At 39.0% G+C, this 19,349-nt stretch overlaps 1 protein-coding gene across 5 annotated transcripts in view; it reads left to right on the top strand.

The window, feature by feature from the left end:
• The window catches only part of RPS6KC1 (ribosomal protein S6 kinase C1), a 79,610-nt gene that overhangs the window by 28,087 nt on the left and 32,174 nt on the right, over positions 1-19,349 (top strand). For 4 of the 5 annotated variants that reach the window (XM_015857288.2, XM_015857287.2, XM_015857289.1 and 1 more), the window contains 2 exons: positions 5,718-5,836; positions 12,487-12,579. In XM_015857288.2, the coding sequence (XP_015712774.1) occupies positions 5,718-5,836; positions 12,487-12,579 (212 nt within the window). Of the gene's footprint in view, positions 1-5,717; positions 5,837-8,553; positions 8,816-12,486; positions 12,580-19,349 lie in introns of those variants that run through there. The other variant, XM_032443385.1, reaches the window with a different exon arrangement.

Here is a 19,349-nt window from a genome sequence, read left to right as displayed (position 1 = left end):
TTTTTTTTTCATGACACCTGAACATAAGGCATTTACCAACATGATAATAGAGAAGATCCGATGCCTGAGAAAGACAGCTAGCTCACCTGAACACCCTGTGCTTCACCATTAAGTTAGCCGACCATTCAAAGGTATGTACTCTTCTGAGCAAGAAAGCTGCTTGTAATATTGTTAGGTTCCCAGATGCTACTGCTGGGTACGTATTCAGTAGAAATGTTGCTTCTGTGTATTTTGCATTCAGATCAATGGTCTATAGGAAAACAAGCCTGCAAGTCACAGATGAACTTGGTGGCACAATTATTTTGATATGTGTGGTTTTCCTCTGTCAAACCCTCAAGATCATTTGAATGTTGTTAGGAACGTCTGTTTTTGTAAATATATTATAGCTGATCTGTCCTTAGAAATAAAAATTAAAGAACAAATTTTAATTCGTTGGCTGCTGTCCTAATGTCCTGGCTACTGTTAGTTTGGTCAGCGGGTGGCCCGGTCAGCCTTTCCAAAGCCAATTTTCATTTTAAGATATTTTTATTTCTTTGAAATAGGCGAAGCCTTTGGAAAATGAGGGAGCAGCCTGCTCGCGCCTGTATAGATGAAGGCTTATGTGTGCGACAAAGTAGCTGTAGAGTTTTTATATTCTGTTTGCAGTAATAGTAAACAGAGCATCTAAAATAACCACTTGCACATTGCAACAAACACATCATCATTTGCTTAAAAAGAGTTATAATTACAGTTGACGAAGCATGGACACCATAAAAAATGCATTAGTTTGGCTTGACACATTAATTACCTGTTTTTGCAGATGTTTTTATATATTGTTGTGTGAACAGTTTACAAAATAATTACAGGAAAGTCATATGGAAAATAAACTAAGTGGGTGGTTTCTCGCCTTAATATTTTCATTCATGTGAATCTGTGTGAGGCACAGCTGCTCCGTAGCAAACGCGGAGGGAGAGACGGGGAGAGAGATGAGGAATCTTGAGGGGGTTTTTATGCAGGTCTTTGTGATCAGCATCGCTACACTTCATATTGTGCTTCAGCAGTGTAGTTTTTAAACACGTAAAATGACATTGCTGATTTAATCCCAGTGATCAGGAGCAGGGAAAAGCTTTGATCCTGATCAGATGAAACATAAATCTTCTAGTATCTAGGAAAATAAATGAAAAATCAATATTATTTTAAGCAGGATGATCTTTTATGAGCAGTTGTAAAGATTCATCAAAGGCTTTGACACAGTTTAAACATTTCCTGTTTGCTTCCATTTAAAGAAAAACGCCTTTCAAGTTATAAATTGTAATTAAAGAGAGATACCTCTTCAGATTATTGCAGGCTAACTGCAGAATGAAAATAGAAACTCGGTGTGTTCATGTGGTGTTAAAATCAAAAGACCTTCACTAGAAATAAATGCATGGATTCTTTGAAGAACACGCATTTGTTTCACTTTAAAAAATATTATAGCAAAAAGGCAATGTTACCGTTTTGAAAAAAATCTGTGTCGTCTGTCTGACAGCTGAAGCATCTCTCAGAGACAGATTTTTTCTGGCATTGTGTTCTAATGCTTAATTCAATTTAAGTGGAGTGTTCGATAACTTGAAATTTGTCACAAATGGTAAAGATTATTTTTAGTTTAATGAGATTTTTGTTAACACTCATTGCTCTGTGCAAAGACTTCTAAAGTAATATTTTCTCTACTCTTTTAGAGTTTGTATCCTCTATTTCTTTACAGATTTCCGTGCAGGTATTGACTGGCTAAATGGGAAATTGCATTGGAATATGGCTTTTCTCTTTTTCCTTTGCTTTGTTAAACCAATATAAATAAAAATCCTATTCCTGTAAATCCAATTCTCCAGCTCCCACTTGCCGTATACCTTATTACAGGATTCCTAGGGATGAAACTGATAATGATCTTGGTCATGAATAAGATACAAGAAGTTGTCGAGTTTGTGAATCTGCACCCTCTTTAATGGCTGAAGATTTTAATGACTGAACAGTTCGTAAATGTTTTTTAACAAATTACTCGGGAAGGAAAATGAGAAGGAAAACTGAAATTAATGTCTTGTGAAAGTAGGGAGAACAAAGACAGCTCTAAGGGGACAGCCTATCTTGTTTGCGTTAATTACTGTAAAATTACTGAAGCATTGAAAAAAGGTAATAAACATCCAAACTAAATACACATAACTAACAATTAAGCGGTAAGCTTGACTTTTATGATAGCCTTAGACACTAGCCTAGCAGTTTTCTACCAGTTTGTTTGAAGAAAATGCTGGCTGAAGAGTTTAATGTTGCCATGTGGATGATTTGTTTTCCCTGAGCAACTACCACTTTTGTGTGCCTTTGAGAATGTTGACGATCACCAGTGATCATAACAAAGTTTTATGGTGCTCTAAGCTTAAAGATGAATGCAGGAGTGTTGGTCATATTTCAAGAAATTGCAGCATGTTTATTTAAAAGCAAACAAAACCCTGTGCATCTATTCCATGCTGATACTGCCAAACCCGGGCTCAAACATTGAGTTTTATTTTTTCTTCTAGATGGGAATAATACTGGTAGTCTGGTCTAAGGGAATTTTACTGGAGGAGTACTACCCAGTGGAGACTGGACCTGAGTCTGCTCTCTTTGGAATGAGAGGAATTAACTCAGATTTTTGCTTATCTATAACGTTGTAACCTAGAAGCGCATTGAATTTCTGACTGTCCGGCTTCCTCCTAAACCTCATGCAGTCCAAGATATTTATGGAGAAAGGCTCTGTATCTCTATCTGAGGAGTTAACAATCACTTTTCCACCCTGCTGGGAGATGGATAATAATAGTTACAATAGATCACTTTCAGCAGAGCTTGGAGTAGAACGTAAGTCTCTTCTGCTCTGTTCTTGACAGAGTGTGTGGCAGTTCCGCGCATTTAGATGGTTGGTAGTCACAATATAAAAGTGAGGAGGAATCTGTAATTTAACAGGGTCAAAATGACTGGTAGAACAAAAGCAATGTGATAAAGTCCCCTCTGCCTCATTCACTCTCTTGGTCAAAGGATTGTTTAAAGAAAGAGCAATGATTCCATCTGGAGTACCGTATTCAGGTCTGTGGCCCCCAGCACATGGACTGTTAAAGTGGGTCCAGAGGAGGCCATGAAGATGATCAGAGAGCTGGAGCACCACTCCTATGGAGTCAGACCGAGAGATCTGTGATTGTTCGTACTGGAGAGGGCTCTGGGGTGACCTTATAGCAACCTTTCAGTACCTGTGGTGAAGATGAGGAACTCTTTGTCAAAGGAGAAGGGGTAATGCCTTTAAACTCAAAGAGGATAGATTTAGGTGAGATACAGAGAGGAAATTCTTAACTCTGAGGGTGGTGAGGCACCAGAACAGGTTGCCCAGAGAAGCTGTGGGTGTCCCATCACTGGAGATGTTCAGAGCCAGGTTGGATGGGGCCTTGGGCAGCCTGGTATAGGGAGAGGTGGCCCTACCTATTGCAGGGGGTTGGAACTGGATAGACTTTTTAAGCTAAAACGTTCTGTGATTTGTTTCTTCTTGTGTGGGGCAGAGGGAATATAACTCAGAGCTTCTATTTTAGAGGAATTTTCCATGAACTTTCAAAAGAAACCTACTATGTAGCTTTTCATTTTTCTCTTCCATTTTGAAAATGTTTTGAGAAATATGAGCAGTCAGACAAGCTTCTCATCCTTCTTTATTAAGGAGTCAGATGTTAAAGCTAACCAGGTCTGTCCAACTGAAGGATCAGAGTGACTCCTGCTGCCCTGACCTGCTTGGTATCAGTGTAGGCAGCTCACCTCTCCATTGGGTCCTGCCAGTCATGCTGCAGATTTCTGAGAGGCTTATGCATGTGACTGCATACTCTGTATGCACACAGCTGGCCACAAACAGATGAGCAAAGGCAGAGGACATTGCCTTTGTAGGCACCTACATAACCACAGACAAAGTGTACAGCTCAGTTTTGTTTTGAACTATTGCTTTTCTGGGAAAGATTCACTGGGCAGGTTTCTCTGTTAGCTGGGCCTGGGCCCATTGTCTGACTCTCAGACAACTTAACTGCTAGTCTTGTGTGAAGGCTGATATTGCATCATATGCACAGAGAGCAGTGAGCACCCACATGCAGAAAATGAGGAAGAACAGAGATGAGTGAGAAGGTAAGACAAATGATGGTCAGGTACAGGATCTCAGTCAGACAGCTGTGCTGATGAGCAGCCTACTTACACACAATCAACTAATGTAATTCCCATTCCTATTTTCTCACGCTTGTCCCATGGGACCCTACCTTGTCCCTCACCTTTAATCCTGACCCTAAGCATCTCGCAATGAGGCTTAAACCTTCCCACAATCCTTCCTATAAAACTCTGCATGTTAAGTTTTGTGTACAAGCTTTTAAGTTTTTCCTTGGTCTCCCTCAGGCATCCTGTAATAATTTTGCTCTTTTTTTATGAGACTTGTTCTTAATAACCCATAATAATCTGGTTCCTTTCTTATCAGTCACCAAGTTTCTGGTTGAACTTCTTCAAGGTTACACTTGGTGGGCATGTCAAATGGCCCATTGATCGCTTTCTTATGAGTTCTAGTCTTTGTTATTCTCTGCTATCTGCTGTTTGTCAGGGTTTGGTGTTTGCATGTTTAATTTATTACCCCTCCTGTTCCTTGCCTTGTCTTTTATCTTGAGTAGCTGTTAGATAACCTTGCAGTTCCTTGCCCTGTTTGAGGATCAGTTGGTGAAAGGTGCTGACTTGCACCTGGTGATTCTGAAGCCTTCTGTAGCCAAGGCTTTGTTTATGAAAGTCTTGGACAGCATCAGTTATGGCAGGAAGCAACTGTTATGGCCAAGTGAAATTTCTGCTGTTACTCTGCGATCTTCCAGGACAGCCATTTCAGTATTTCAGCAGCCACAGTATTTTCATTTTTCTGCTCTAGCAGTTATGATAATTATGGTGTGCAGTCTTTTTCTCTTTGGTTGGTAGTTGAATTTTTTGCTGTTGTTAAAAATCAAGTCTCTTATAAAAATACACTGCTTGTGATGAGAGTGCCTGAACATAAGGATTTAGAGTGAACATAGATTTTTGTGCAGTACTACAGGATTGTCACCTCTTACAAGGGTTTGGACAGACTAGGTATAACACAATGAATATTCAGCTATCCAGACATTGGAATAATTGATATAAGTGGTTTTTCCCCCCTTACTGCATCACCCCAAGCCAACAGCAAAGGAGCAGGAAGCATCAGGACGCGTTGGGCAGGAGTTCTTGACATCTCTCATGTTATCATTTGACTGTTGGTAGCATTTCTGTATTCCCTTTATACTTAGGGAATCCCATGTTAGAAATAGGGGAGAAAAACAACTTCAAAAATTTCACTATTGTTTCTACGTAAGCTCTTATCTTGTTTTCTGTAATTGAGATTTTGGGGGTATAGTATTCAGATTGGCAGTTTGTTTCAGTTCAAGTTACAATAGGCACATCTATCTATCACCTATTTCCTATCACAGGAAAATTAGGTAAGAATTTTGGTTTACTTTCATCTATTACAAGGTTTAATTTTTTATTTTTATTTTTTGGTGGAACTCTGATATCATAGTACTTGTGTATTATGAGATGCATATTTGTAGTTTTGATTATTAATAACCCAAAGTAAATCAAAAAGGTAGAATCAAAGCAGTCATGTGCTTTGATTACTTAGCACCTCTCTCTGTGTAGAAAAAATAACCTTATTTTTTTCCTTTGAGGTGAATCAAGTCCAACTCGTCGAGAAGCAGTGAAAAGGAAGACTGCGGAATACCTTATGCGAGCTGAAAAGATTTCCAGTCTCTACCATAAATCCTCTGAAGATGCATCTGTTTCTATGGTAGGGTTTATTTTGTATTATTTAATTTTATTTATTTAAATTTGATATAATTAAATTGTTGTCTTATAGTAAAGTATATTCAAGCTTGAGGATCAAAAGCTTTAGAATTTATCTCTTTTAGGACGCCAGAGGAGTATTTCAGTATTACGTTTCTATTAAGTTGCTCTTACTTTCTGATTCTTTTTGGTTTCATTTCATTATAGACAGTGCTTGATTTAGCACACTTTGCTTCTGCTTCACAGTTGATGAGGTGGATATTTTCATCATGCTAAAGAACTTCAAGTTAAAGCAAAAAAGAACCCCCAAGTCCAGGAGCCACCACTGGAACATTTATTTTGACTTTTCACTGAAAACATGACTCCTGGACGGAGCAAAAAGTCTGCTGGTTTCTTTGTCTTTGCACATGTGGATGTATCAGAGCTGAGTTAAGCTGGTGGAGCTGGGAGGAATGGGAGATGGTTAGGGATAAATATTTAATTCAGCTAAGGCTCTTTTTGCTTTCTTCAGATGTCTGTCCTGGTTGTGCTTGAGTAGATCCTTTATTGGTGCAGAGTTTCAGGAGTAGTTCCTACTGTCTTAAGCAGAAACACCCTTATCGGTACTTGTGCAAAAGATAAACAAAGCTTGTTCCAAGACGCCCTCAATAAATTTCTACTTTGCCCTTCCCCAGCCATTTCCATCAGAACTTATCTATTCTTACTTTAGATCTTTACTACACTTCTGTGAAACTGCATGTAGGTGACTGCTCTATTGTAAATATAAAATTTACCAACTTCCCATCTCTTTGTGTTTACATCAGTTAAGGACAAAAAGCACAGAGGATTATTGCTCCTTAGGTCGCTCAGATCCAAAAATGCCATAAGGAGACTACAGCTACCTAAATGTGAAGCGTTATAAAAATCTTACTGCCTAATAAGTAAATTGAAAAAGCAAAACCAGTGATTTTTAAAGGTAACTTTTTCTATGTTGAGAGCCCTCAAGTACATTTTTTTGAGGACGTTCCAAATGAGATATATTTTGTGAGATTTGGAGTCTTGCTGCTGCTGTGAATTGTACTTTGAACAATTTAATATTTTGGTCTGATATGAACTCCTACTAGGTAGTCTTTCTTTGGGTCAGACGCCCCTGAAAGTGGGGAAGAATCTATATTGAATGGAAATCTCAGTATGTTTGGAAACTACAGAACAAGGAAAAAAAAAAAAAAAGACCAAGAACAACCTATTTTTACCCTTTTATAAGTGTAAAAACTAATTGCAGTTGGAAAGGAAGAAGAAATAGGTTGCGTTTTTGTATGTGGGCTTGAGAAATATTTCCTCTTTTGCTGTACCGAGTAGGGCAAGTGTCTTCTTTGTAGATCCAATAGAAAGTTAAACTAATTGGAATAAGACAAAAGGAAAAAGAAAAAAGTAATGAGACTAGAAAGTCAGTCTTCTTGAAACTCCACATTGACAAGCTAGGGCTAATCTAAATGTTCTGCTCTCCTTTTTACGATAAAAAATGTTTTTCTAGGCTATGGCTTTGTCTTCCCTATGGCACTGTTTTCCCTTTGTATTTTAGTTGCATTTATTTGCTACTCTTTATAACATGGAAGCCTGTCTTTTGTCTTAGAGCTTTTGTAATTTTCTGTAATTAAGTCTATAGTTTAGAAATTAGTGTGCACGTTCCTTGTCACTAGTTAGCTTCTGAATTGCTGTAAGCGCAGCTTTGGTCAAGGCTGGGGCAAGGCTGGTCCATTACTGGTAGCATCTCTTACTTTTGTAAGTCCTGCAGACTGATCCCATCTCTTGTTCAAATGCTGGTGCTTAGACAGGATACATATGCAAATGTTTAAATAAGACTGTACAAATCTGTATTTGCCCACATGGGTCAGCAAAGAGGTCTCTAATCTCTTAGTCCTTGCTTGAGTGACGCTGAAGTGTTTGCGAGGAGCCATTCCTATAGTATATATATAATGCCTTTACTAGAAGCATGGCCGAGTTTTGTCACAACTCCAGGTGTAGTAGGCTCCTGGAATTGTCTGTTCCTGTATTACTATGGGCAGGGTGCATTTCGGGCAAGGGAAACATGATTCAGTGCAAGGAACTTCATGGAATGTGAAAATGCTGAAACTTTCAGCACATTGGAGGAAGAGGCTTGGTTAGATAGCAAGAGTAAATATTTCAAACAGTGTTTCTATTCACCACCTGATGTTAAAAGGTAGAACTACTTTGTCAGTCATGACCAGTGTAGGTAGTCTTGTGTTTCTGTCATGCCCTTACAAGGGACAGGGTGAGCAGCTTCAAAACCAGGCTTATCTGGCCTTCATGGATGTGACATTTTGCTTCTTTCTCATCCATCAGGCCAGAGAAATGTCCAGCAAGGGAAGAGATAAGCTCTGAATTGTGGGTTTAGTATTTCTCTTCTGTGATTCTGTGATTCTCACGACTTTCAAAATCTGTCAGGCATATGCTGAGCCATATCAAGCAGTCTTAAAGGGCTGTGTGTTACAAACATAAACCAAGCCCTGCATTTACCATCTGAAAACTAAGTGGCAGTGAGGCAGAGGGGCTTTTCCTGGGGCCCTGTGCAGAAGGAAGCAAGCTATTCTTCCCTGGCCTGAAATGCCATGCTCTTGCCTCACTGAAGACCAGATTTCTCAAGAGGCAGTAGCCTGGTGTTTCAGAACTGCAAAGAAAAAGATTCTTTGATGCCATGGAAACCAAACAAAGAGTAATAATAGTTTGCTACATCTCTTGCCTCAGCAAAAAGCCAACAGTGTAGCCCTCAAGGATAGCATCCTTAGCAACCACCCTACTGTTGGCGAGTCTAAGTGGTGAAGAGAGAAACACAGGAGGACATGTTTGAAGAACTCTTGGCACTGTAGAAAAAGGTTACAAGCAGAGGGCTTAAGGATGGATAGAGAATTTCTTAAGGCTGAGAAGCAGCACAGGGAACAGATGCAACTGTTACTGACCATGAACTGGGAACTCACTTGACAAGGTATTGTAAACATTGAGAAAAGCCTTGCTGTGATATGTAGGAGAGGGAGATGTGGAGAGACCTTCTGAAGATTGTAAACAGGCATATAGACCTTAGGGAAAAACATGCTTCAGCAAATGCTTTCCAGCTCTTCCTCAGAGCACGGCTGCTTCAAGAGCCTGCTTGACAATAAATACTCAAGAATGCTGGCAGCAGCAGGCCATTTTGCAGGTTCTCAAGCTTTGTTTTTCTCTTTTGCCTTCTTATGAGTAGCAAGTTTTGAGGGAGTCGTCTCCAGGCCTGAGTGAGAGAGAGAGCCTGGTGCAGCAGCCTTTGAATTGCATTGGACTGATCACTAGAAAGCTTCAGCCTAGCATAGCTGTTGACTGTGAGGCCCAGCACAAATATACATACAGGCTATCGTCTGTTTTAACTCTGGCGTTTTTATAATGCATATCTTCTTCACTCTTTGAAACTGTTTCTAGTTCCACTTATGCCATTTATTTTATATTTAGATTGTCTCTTTTTGCACCATTACAAAAGCTGTTATCCTCTAAAATGTCAGTTATTTTCAATTTTCAAAGCAGTTTAGTATTGAGTATTACAGGCAAACTCAATGCCTAAACAAGCAAAGTATTCTTCATTCTTTGCACTTATTTCATAAGATATTGTTCTTCCTGAAATTCTCATTAAATGTGCATAAAAACTGCTGAAAGTGTAAAGAAAATACACTGCTACAGTTTTATGTGATGCAAACTTGACTTAAAATCGAAATTCTTTCTCAAGGCTTTTCAGATCATTCTGCATTCCAATCAGCTGCTGACTGTAGGTGTACTCTTGTAATGGCCAATAGTGATGCTGAAGTTAAGATGAGAGCTATGCTTCATTGTGTAGGTTCTAAAACTAGAGCCTTTTGAAGACACATGGTGGAAACAAATTGCTGCATCTTTGAAATGGCCAGTATCACAATCATATCATCCTTTTCTACTTGAAGTTAGTGCCTACGTAGCAAAAGGTGGCGGTGGGAAAGGAACTGCAGAACTTGGGATGCTGATCCCTAGTAAGGTAGCCCCAGCTGGCTTCTGTTGTGAAGCTCAGAGTGTAGTCTGAAAATGGAACCTAAGGCCTAACAGCAGGAGAGAAAGTCCTAAAATACCTGAGCAGTGTGCTGAGCATTTGGACAGGTTGCTGAAGTTATCCTTCAGTTCTGTGGGTATAGGTAGTCCGATGCTTCCTTTAGAATATAAATGCTTTATTTCTAAAGGCAGATTAGTCTTTGATTTTCTGTTAGCCCCTTCCCTTCCCTTCCCTTCCCTTCCCTTCCCTTCCCTTCCCTTCCCTTCCTTCCCTTCCCTTCCCCCCTTCCCTTCCCTTCCTTCCCCTCTTCCCATCCCTTCCCTTCCCCTTCCTTCCCTTCCTTCCCTTCCCTTCCCTTCCCTTCCCTTCCCTTCCCTTCCCTTCCCTTCCCTTTCCCTTCCTTCCCTTCCCTTCCTTCCTTCCCTTCCCTTCCCTTCCCTTCCCTTCCCTTCCCTTCCCTTCCCTCTCTAGTTTTGACGACCAAGCTGTATAATGCTTAATTGCCATAGTTCTGGAAACTGAGTAGTTAGAGCTTGCTCTTGCAACAGAATGTGATGCCTTTCCATCTCTGGGGTCAGCTACTAGACTTTGCAGTGGTGAAACCAAACCACTTTAAAGAGCAAAGAAGAAAAAGAAAAGTAGCCTGAAACTTAAAGAAATAGAAAAGCTACTGGGAACTGTAAAGACATTAATGTTATTAATTATTTTAAGGTAAGAAGTGACTATAGAATGCACATATGGAGAGCAGTGTGTATGTACTGTTAGTGACTGTGCCATTGTTGGTGATATTTTAGAGAAGAACCCAAGAAAATGTATTGTTTTACTTCAGACTTTGGACTTGATGGGTGCAGGAGTCCAGTCCTATGGCACTGTTAGACAGCTGTTAACTTCTGTGGAGATGTATGAGCTTAATTCATGGTTGGAACATTGTGCATAAGAGATAAAGTTTTGAAAGCATTACTATTGAGCAGTGTTATAAAAAAACCTAATAGCTTGTAAATGGAAGTGAAAATCCACTACAGTAGTCCTGAGAACTTTGAAATATTTTCTTCCATTAAACATATTCCTTAGAATGCTTTTGAACTTGTGTCATAATTAAACTCTGCATTAGTGGTGCTCTGTTTCAAAGCATCTATTTTTTTAATGCAGAAAAATAGTACACACTTAAAATACAAGAAAAAGAAAGCCTACTTGACCTTCCTGAGAGCCTGTGGGACCTGAGGTGGGTCTGGAGAACAAACTTCATGTAGAATCATTTTCTTCTTTGTACTAACAGCTTTAGTGATTTGTGGAACCTGGGCTGTTTCCTTCTAAGTGCAGTCAGTACTCAGTATTGTCTACACGACAAGAAAAGTCACAAGAGCCAGTCAGTTAAATGAAGATAAATAATAAACTCTTTTAAACCAAGAACCCAGCAGATGGATAAAAAGAAAAGTACACCTTTGGAACATGTTCCAGGCTTTTGGAATGTGTGTTTTTGACCCTTTCTGTTGAATTTCACAGGCAATGCTAAAATAGGAGCTGCTTTGGGGAGATAATTTGGAAGGAAATAAGGTGATAGACAATGTGAAGGGAAACGGATTTTGGGGAGAAATATGAAGAGGTGCTCTGGACCTTGAGAATAGAATAGTGAGTATATTGGAGGGCAAACCCAGTGTGGGGAGAACATGGAATTAACTAGCTTAGTGTCTCCATTTTTTCTGCAAGTTTCTGAAAGGGAAATTTCATTTTTCCCCCCTGATGCTAAAGCATTTTATCCACAACAGAATTGCTTACCAGCCTTTTTCCTTTGTGACATATTAATAATATCTCAGGATCCTGAAAAATGAGATAAACAACTTCTGACTTTCAGAAATTTAAAAATCAAGGAGTTTCACCTTCCTCTTCCTTCACCCTTGTAGAAGAGGTAAATGTGATGCTTAGAGGTTGAACTTTGTCTTGAAAGACTTCTGCTTTAAACTCTGTTCCCTCCTCTGCCATGCCAGCTTAGTCTGCCCTGAGAAATTACAAAGTGCAACATGGACAACAGTCTCTGCGTATTAAATACTTGAACACTTAACACCTGCTGATTTTCTTGTTAATTTCTAGATTAATGTGATGTAGCTAGCTTCCTTTTCCTAAGGCAGTTTTAGAAAATTTTTCTATTGCACACCTTACCATTAAAAGGATTTCATAAAGCTCATCAGAGAACAAGAGAATTCTGTTTATAACCCTGTATTTTATGTTCTTCAAACTTAAAAAGCCTCTAATTTACTTTCTCCTCTTCATTGATCTCTGAATTATTTTGTATCTGTAATAGCTATAAGGCTTTGATTATTGGGATGGGTTTAAGAATTCAGCAATTGATTCAACCAGGTTCTGTTAAGCATAGAAAGTATAAAAAGTCATTATTTTTTCTTTTTAAAATTTTGTTTTCTATGTTATCTTGGTTTTATTTACTTGCAAGTTGTTTTTTTTTTCCCCCACTAAGGACAAACAGAAAACTTCTCCTTTCATCTTCACTCTCTCTGATTTATGATAAATTTAGTTTCCTTCGGCCTGGCATTTGCTTCAGCAGGCAGTCTTCCTTCAAGTACCACCCTGATTGATGTGTAATCTTTGATATCTTCCATTAGCCTCCAGGATCACTAAGTTCAAGGCCCTCTTGGAACCTAAGGAGCCCTGCCGAGGAACTGAAGGCCTTCAGAGTCCTTGGGGTGATTGACAAGGTAATTCTTCAGTGTCTCTTCAAGAGTTCAGTCATAAATCGACTGCATGCTGACATTTTGTCTTTGAAGCTGTGGATCTTAAGGATATGAAACAAAAGGGGAAAATGACTCAAATGCATCTGCACTTTAAAATAACAAAAGTAGAAGAAAAAAGGCTTTTATCTGAGCAATTCATGTAAGGTCATGCAAAATATATTTGAGCTAAAGGATAAGATACATGTTTGGTGGCATTCGATAGGATGAGGCCTGTTTTTTTGAAAATGAATCATGGTTACAGTACTGGGGTAAGGACGAATCCATGTGTTTTCAGTTGAATAAACTGGTGGACATTTGAAATACAGGAAGGTAAAAATTCACACTTTGGAGCCAACTTTTAAAATGGTGTTAGAGGGACAACAAATGTTTGTTCTCCATCCCTGAGAACGTGGAATTGAAATCCCCAGCACGGATACAGATAGAGTGAAGCCAAGCTCCTTTTCTGACACATGCAAGTAATGTCACCCAAAATCCCAGGGTCGTGTTCCTCTATAAACAGTGAAGGACCATACGGATTTTTTTGCAAGCCTGATTAACAGACCAGAAGAATTTCTGCTTTGTTTTGATAATGCTGATTAGTTATCACCTTACCAAATGCTTCTAAGAGAATGCATTAGCCATTGTCACGCTGCTGAATAATGTAAGACTGCAAAGGTTCATTTCCTTCCTATGTTCTAATTCCCTCGTGTCTTTTGAGTTCCTCATATAGTCTGTGGTTTGTTCATGATGTATTTGATGCATGACCAATTTATGCATTTCCAACATGTATCAGAAAAGCTATCCCATCTCTTTAAGATCAGTATTTCTCCTTTCTGGTTAGCCTGAACCTAGCTACTAGTATAAATCTTTGCTTTTCTTTGCTTGTATTGTTGTAATTATGTGAATATGTTGATAACTTCTCCTTTGAGGGCTATATGCATTAGGTGCTATGGTTGTTTTTATCACACATAAGGATTTCTCATCCTTGAATTCGTTTTATCTTCTTTGCTCTGTTTTTTAAGTACAGACTTTACCCCGTGTTTCTCCCTGTATACATGTCAGAGGCGGCTTTGAAAAAACATCTGTTTGATTGGTAGCCTCTAACTAAATGCCCACGGCAGTCAAGGACCTTGTGAATTAGTCTGAAGGTGTAAGGCTGCAGATGTGTTGGAAAGGAACAAAAAAAAGCCTTTTCCATGTTTTCTTACAGGAGAAAGGAGCAGTGACCGGGGAATTTGCTGGTTCTTGGAGTTGAGGTTTTAGAGTCCTTAGCATTGTGAGGTCTTCTAGATCTCTCTCAGAACATTTCTCAGGTGTGAAATGAATGCACCCAAATCTTTGAGGCAGAATTAGGGAGAATTAGTGTTCCAGTGATGACAGAAATACAAGATCTTGGTGCTGGGGATGCGTGTGAGGAGTGGTCCAAGGGAACAGGCCTGTGTGTACAGGTGTATGCTTGTGTGTAAACACTATTATAGGGGTCGGAGTTAATGTTTAATTACTGTGTGGAAAAGGGAACAGTATTCCTTCAGCTGTCTTTGTACTCTGAACACATACTTCCAGATTATCCTTATTACACTTAGTCTTGTGTCTTTTATCTTGTGTTTCTAAGTATTCATCCATTCATGAGGCAAATGAGGCGCTCTAAGTCCAAACATTCAGTGTGTGTGATCAGCAAAGCAAAGATGCATATGTGTATCTGTGTGCTGGAAATTACGCCTCTGCCTTTAGTTTAAACCACCATCTCCTTTTTGTCCTCAGCATCTCTTTTTTTTGCCTCTTTCTCTGCTTGCATATAATCTATGAAGCTCATGTCTGGAGAAATCCGAATTGATAGGCAAGTTTCTGATGCAAGAATCCTTGCTGAGGCATAGTTTATTTGTTCTTGAAAACTGATTCTGATTTTCATGGCTGGTGTTGAAGATACTGTGTTTCTGTACTCAAGTCTATAGCTGATTCAGCATTACCCAGAATTTTGCCTGAAAATTGTCTTCTGCTGTTTCTAACCCTGAGGTAACTTCACTGGTTTCAGCAGAAAATGGGTGTGTGGATAGTAACAAACCACTGACATCTTACTGCTGTCTTGCCTAGATGTGGGTGACACTGGTCTAACCACACTGGATGGAATGTGGTGGTGGTTGAATCCCAGAGCTGTTCTTCCACTGCTGCTTGAGGCTCAGGCTGGTGCCTGTGGCAGTGCTGACTGGAGCAAACCAGCTGTTAACCTTTACTCATCAAATGCTGAAAGGTTCAGCGCCTCACCTTAGAGTAATGTCTGTCTTTGTTCTTCTTTTGATGCCACTTGATGTGTTTGGAATTGGCTTCCTGTTCACAGATAAAATGCTTATTGCTGCCCTGAAATGCTGGGTTTCTCATATTTTTTTTAGACCGGGCAAAATATCGGACATTTAATTCAAGCCTGGCTTAGTGATGTGCCATTGTTCCCTCTCTGTCTGCCTTTCCACTTTCCTTGTTACCTGAATAATTTTTGCAGTGTTGACCCCTTTTCTGCTGAAGCTGAGAGAGTTAGGGATTTTAGCATTATTAAAATCCTGAACGTGCTGTGAAAATTCATAGTAGGGCACCCATAATAGTGCCTCGCCTCTCACCCTTTGCTTCTGCTCTTTTGCAAAGGCTGTGGGTATAAATCCAACTATTGTAATAGACTCAAGAGGACCTGTGCTAGTGCTTGTGGAAACCATGTTTCTTAAATTCTGCTGCTGCTGTGCTTGCTTGCTTCATGGTGCTAAAGGTTAACTAGATGGTGTTTGAGGGTACTTTATGGGAAGAATCCATCTGTGGATGGCTTTCTAAAATTTAATCTAATTCTGGATGTTGCTTTTGTCCTGCAACTGTTGTAGGCTCTCATCTCTGTTGCTGATTGTCAAGCACAGCTCCTAGTAATGTTACCAGAGGTACCACCTTGAAAACAGGCTAATATCTAAATATTTTAGCTACTGTTATCACCATCCGGGAATGATCAATCATTTTACTGGTTCATGTACCTTAAAGTACAAAACTTCTTTTTGGAGTACCAAAGATTTTTGCTTTCAAAATTTGACTAATTAAAAATACGAGTTGCAGATTCTGTGCTGAGTTTCTGCCCTAGGCAAATCTTTCCTTTGAAGCTACAATTGGCCCCTGAAGAAACTATGTTACAGTGCTGCTGGATACCTTAACAATGCTGTTTCAAGCCCAATTTCTTATTCTTTAGAACCCTGTTATTTAGATTCTCTCCATTTAAAGATTCATCTTGAAAGCAGAGTACATTAAGTAATAACTATGCCTCTGTAACCAATGACTGCCTTTTATATCTTTGCTGTCCCCTCCCCTAGACTCTCATCAAGCCGTATTGTCTGTATTGCAGTGCTGTGCTGTGATCAGTCTTTGATGAATGTCTGTAGGTTTGAGCTTGTTGTTTGATACACTGTTGATTAAGCTTCCTTATACAACCTAAAACCTTATCAAATAAAACAACTCACATCAGGGCCTTGCTAACATTATTTTGGGAGTTTCTGAGGGGGATTCTGGAATAATAATAATAATAATAATAATAATTATTATTAAATAATAATATCTTTATTATTAAATAATAATACTATTTAATAATATTAATATTATTTAATAATATTAATATTAAATATATTATTTAACAATATTATTAAATAATAATAATAATAATAATAATTGTTATTATTATTATTATTATTTTTCTGAAGAACTGAGAGTAATTATCTTGACCTTTAGTATAGATCATGTTTGTGACTGTTGTGCTGCTGTGAGAAGTGGTAACGGATTTAATATACTGTGATGAATTGACCTTAGTAATGTGTAGAATAACCAAATCAGGGGGTAATTATTCAGAAAATAATAATAAAACCTGTCTACTTGATGAGCAAAAGTATAAAAAAAGCACAAATATAAAGAATCTGGAGTTCACATATATGATCCGCAGACCTATAGTTGAATTCAAACAGGTTATGGCTAGATTTAATGGAGTTCAGTCAGATAGTTGGAGAAGTGGGCTCTTTTATGGCAGTGTGTGTGCTGTGCATGAATGTTGCATGTTATTGTGGCTATGACCATTTAGTGTCTATTAGAAACCTAAACATTCAGCGCTTTATGTGGAGGTGAGTTTAGAGAATGCTGCAGTTGTGAAACTGAATTGACTGCAGCAGATGTTTGCTCTCACTTGGCTCTTCGGTGCACATTGCCAAGCTTCTTTCAACCATCTTGGGGATCTGAATGAGAGGCTGTGTCCATGTGAGAGGAGGTGGGGAGTGGGGGGAGAGGGAAGGAACTGTAATAAACAGTGTGAACAAGTTCAGACATTTCTTCTTGTTTCATAATTATGCTTAGGAAGAGTAACTGGCTGAAAACATGGAATCGACGAGGTTTTAGATTGCAAAAAGATGAACTTTCTGTTGCAACCAACTGAAAGTATTAAAAAACTTAAATTTGAATATACTCTGCTTTCTTAGTATTTGCATTATTTAAAGTTGCACCTTTTGTCTTTTAAGTACACTATTACAGCAAGTCATAGAATGTACAAACCTTAAGTTCCTTACAATAATGGTGTGAAGGGAGGAATAATTGCAAACTGAAGATAATTCATATTGCACAGGTACAAGGATAAGCACTAATCGTATTTTTCATACATATTAGCCAAACATAATCTCTTTTTGCAACAACAGAGGAAGATGAGTGAGAGTCTGAGTGATGTAATCTGAAAAGTGACAAGAATAAATCTGTGTTAAGCAGATCTTTTAATCCTGGTAGCCTTGACAGCCGGCACAACTGAGGAGAGCAGGGGGAATTGCATGCCTGTTTCTACCTCATCACCACCACTGTGTCCTGAGCACGGCGGTCGGCCTTTTGCCTGCCCTACTGAGGCTTTTATGATGTCCTGAGTACTTGTCCCGGGATCAGGTCAACAACTTGTCTCCTTCCTAGTTGTCTGTCATTGTCTGTAATGGGATTTTCCTGCCCACTGGTGATATAAATGCAAGGAAAAAATCTTAGGTGAGCATCTGATAACTGTGAGTTTGTAGGACTTCTGCCGGAGGATCTGTCCTCTGATGAGACTGTGGTTGTTTAAGAGGTAAGGACCAGAAACATTATGTAACCCACTAGAGACATTGTTATGTGGGGTGTCTTCAGTGCAGAACAGCAATTTAAAAAACAAAGTAGAGCAGGTTTTAAAGTAGCCCCTCAGCTGTAGTGTATCTTCAGAACCCTTTAGGTGTCTGATACCGCACGAAGGAATTTTGTTACTTTTTATTTGATCAGGCAACAGCTATTTTTCAGCCTACGTTAGTGAACTTAGTCACATTTGTGTAAGTGAATATTTTGAGGTGTTTATTTTGATCAGTGTTAAACCTTGCTCAAGTAAATTGAGCATTACAAATATGTTCTTTGCCATGTTCTAGAAGTAGGCATTCTGGAAAAACATCAGTATTATATACTGGGGGGAGGAGAAGAAACAAAAACAGAAAAGAAAGGAGGTCTGGGGAAGCAAATAACAGCGGTATGTTAGAGGGCTGCATTTATATTAAAGCCACCTGCAGGAGAGCAGTGCATTTAGCAGTTCTTAGTTCTTGCAGTAGTGTTCCGCGCGACCTTGGCTGGGTGCTTGGCGGGGTGACTGATGGTTCACTGCGCTCTTTTTTCCTGGTGACTTGCCTGTTGCCTGCCTCTGGGTCTGTGATTCCCCTTATGCTGACTTCTGCAGTATTCCTTCGGTCTCTCATCTCAGGGCTTTGATGCATATGTTCTGAAGGTGGCCACCGTGACTTTGGGTGGCAGCAGATGGTAAACCTTCAGGCTGCCACCGGCTATACTGGTGTTAAGTTGGAAACTTAACGTTTGATGAAGAATCAGTAGTGCATATGAAAGAGCTTTTACTGCAGAAATATCTTTTAATTAAAAAAAATTAGCATACTGAAACATTTGCTAATTTCCGTACATTTAAAAATCCTAAAATTAACTGTTTTCTTAAAGCCAGACTATCGTTATTTACCAGGCAGGTTTTATTTTATTTTTCTCCAATTAATTGTACCTTCTGCACTGAATTTACTTTAATTTATTTTCTACTAAGCTGTTGGATACACTGTAAATTAAATCTAAGAAGCTAAATTTTGTTCAGTAGCTGCAGTCGGCATCAGTATTAAGCCTTGACTTAACCCCCTCCCCAACAGAGCAAACTAAACAACAAGAATCCAAACAAACAAAAATCTTAAAATCACACATGGAAAAGCATTGCTATCTGCTAGTTTACTGAGATGTTGCCATGCAATATTGCTGTGTTCACCTGTGTTTTAGTATCTGCCTGAGAGCTTACGCAAAATAGGGATGAATGGTATAGACGCTTACTTACAACATAAATTAAAATATACATTTGTGGCAATTACTATTTTGCTGTCCATTTTTTTTTTAAAAACCATTTTAAGCTTGTCATCAATGCACAGAAGTAAGGGAAAAATGGGTAAGCAACAGTGCTACAAAAGCCAGCGTGATGTGTAGACCTTGACTGTGTTTGTACATTAGTATTACAAATAGGATTTTGTCTGGTCTCCTTTTGTGTCACAGTCTAGTTGCTCAGTGCCCAGGAATGCCCTGCTGTGCATTTTTCTCCCTCCCCCCTGAGATAGGATGCTGCATGTTACAGTTGACAGCTCATTGTTATGAGGTATTAAATATTACACCTTACACAGTAGTTGTCATCAGCGAAACAGGTTCCTTCAGCTTACTGCAAG

This window comes from Coturnix japonica, chromosome 3 (assembly GCF_001577835.2).
Source record: "Coturnix japonica isolate 7356 chromosome 3, Coturnix japonica 2.1, whole genome shotgun sequence".
NCBI classification, from domain to species: Eukaryota; Metazoa; Chordata; class Aves; order Galliformes; family Phasianidae; genus Coturnix; species Coturnix japonica.
The sequence above is the reverse complement of the archived record's forward strand: the minus strand, read 5'-3'. Positions and strand labels throughout refer to the sequence as shown.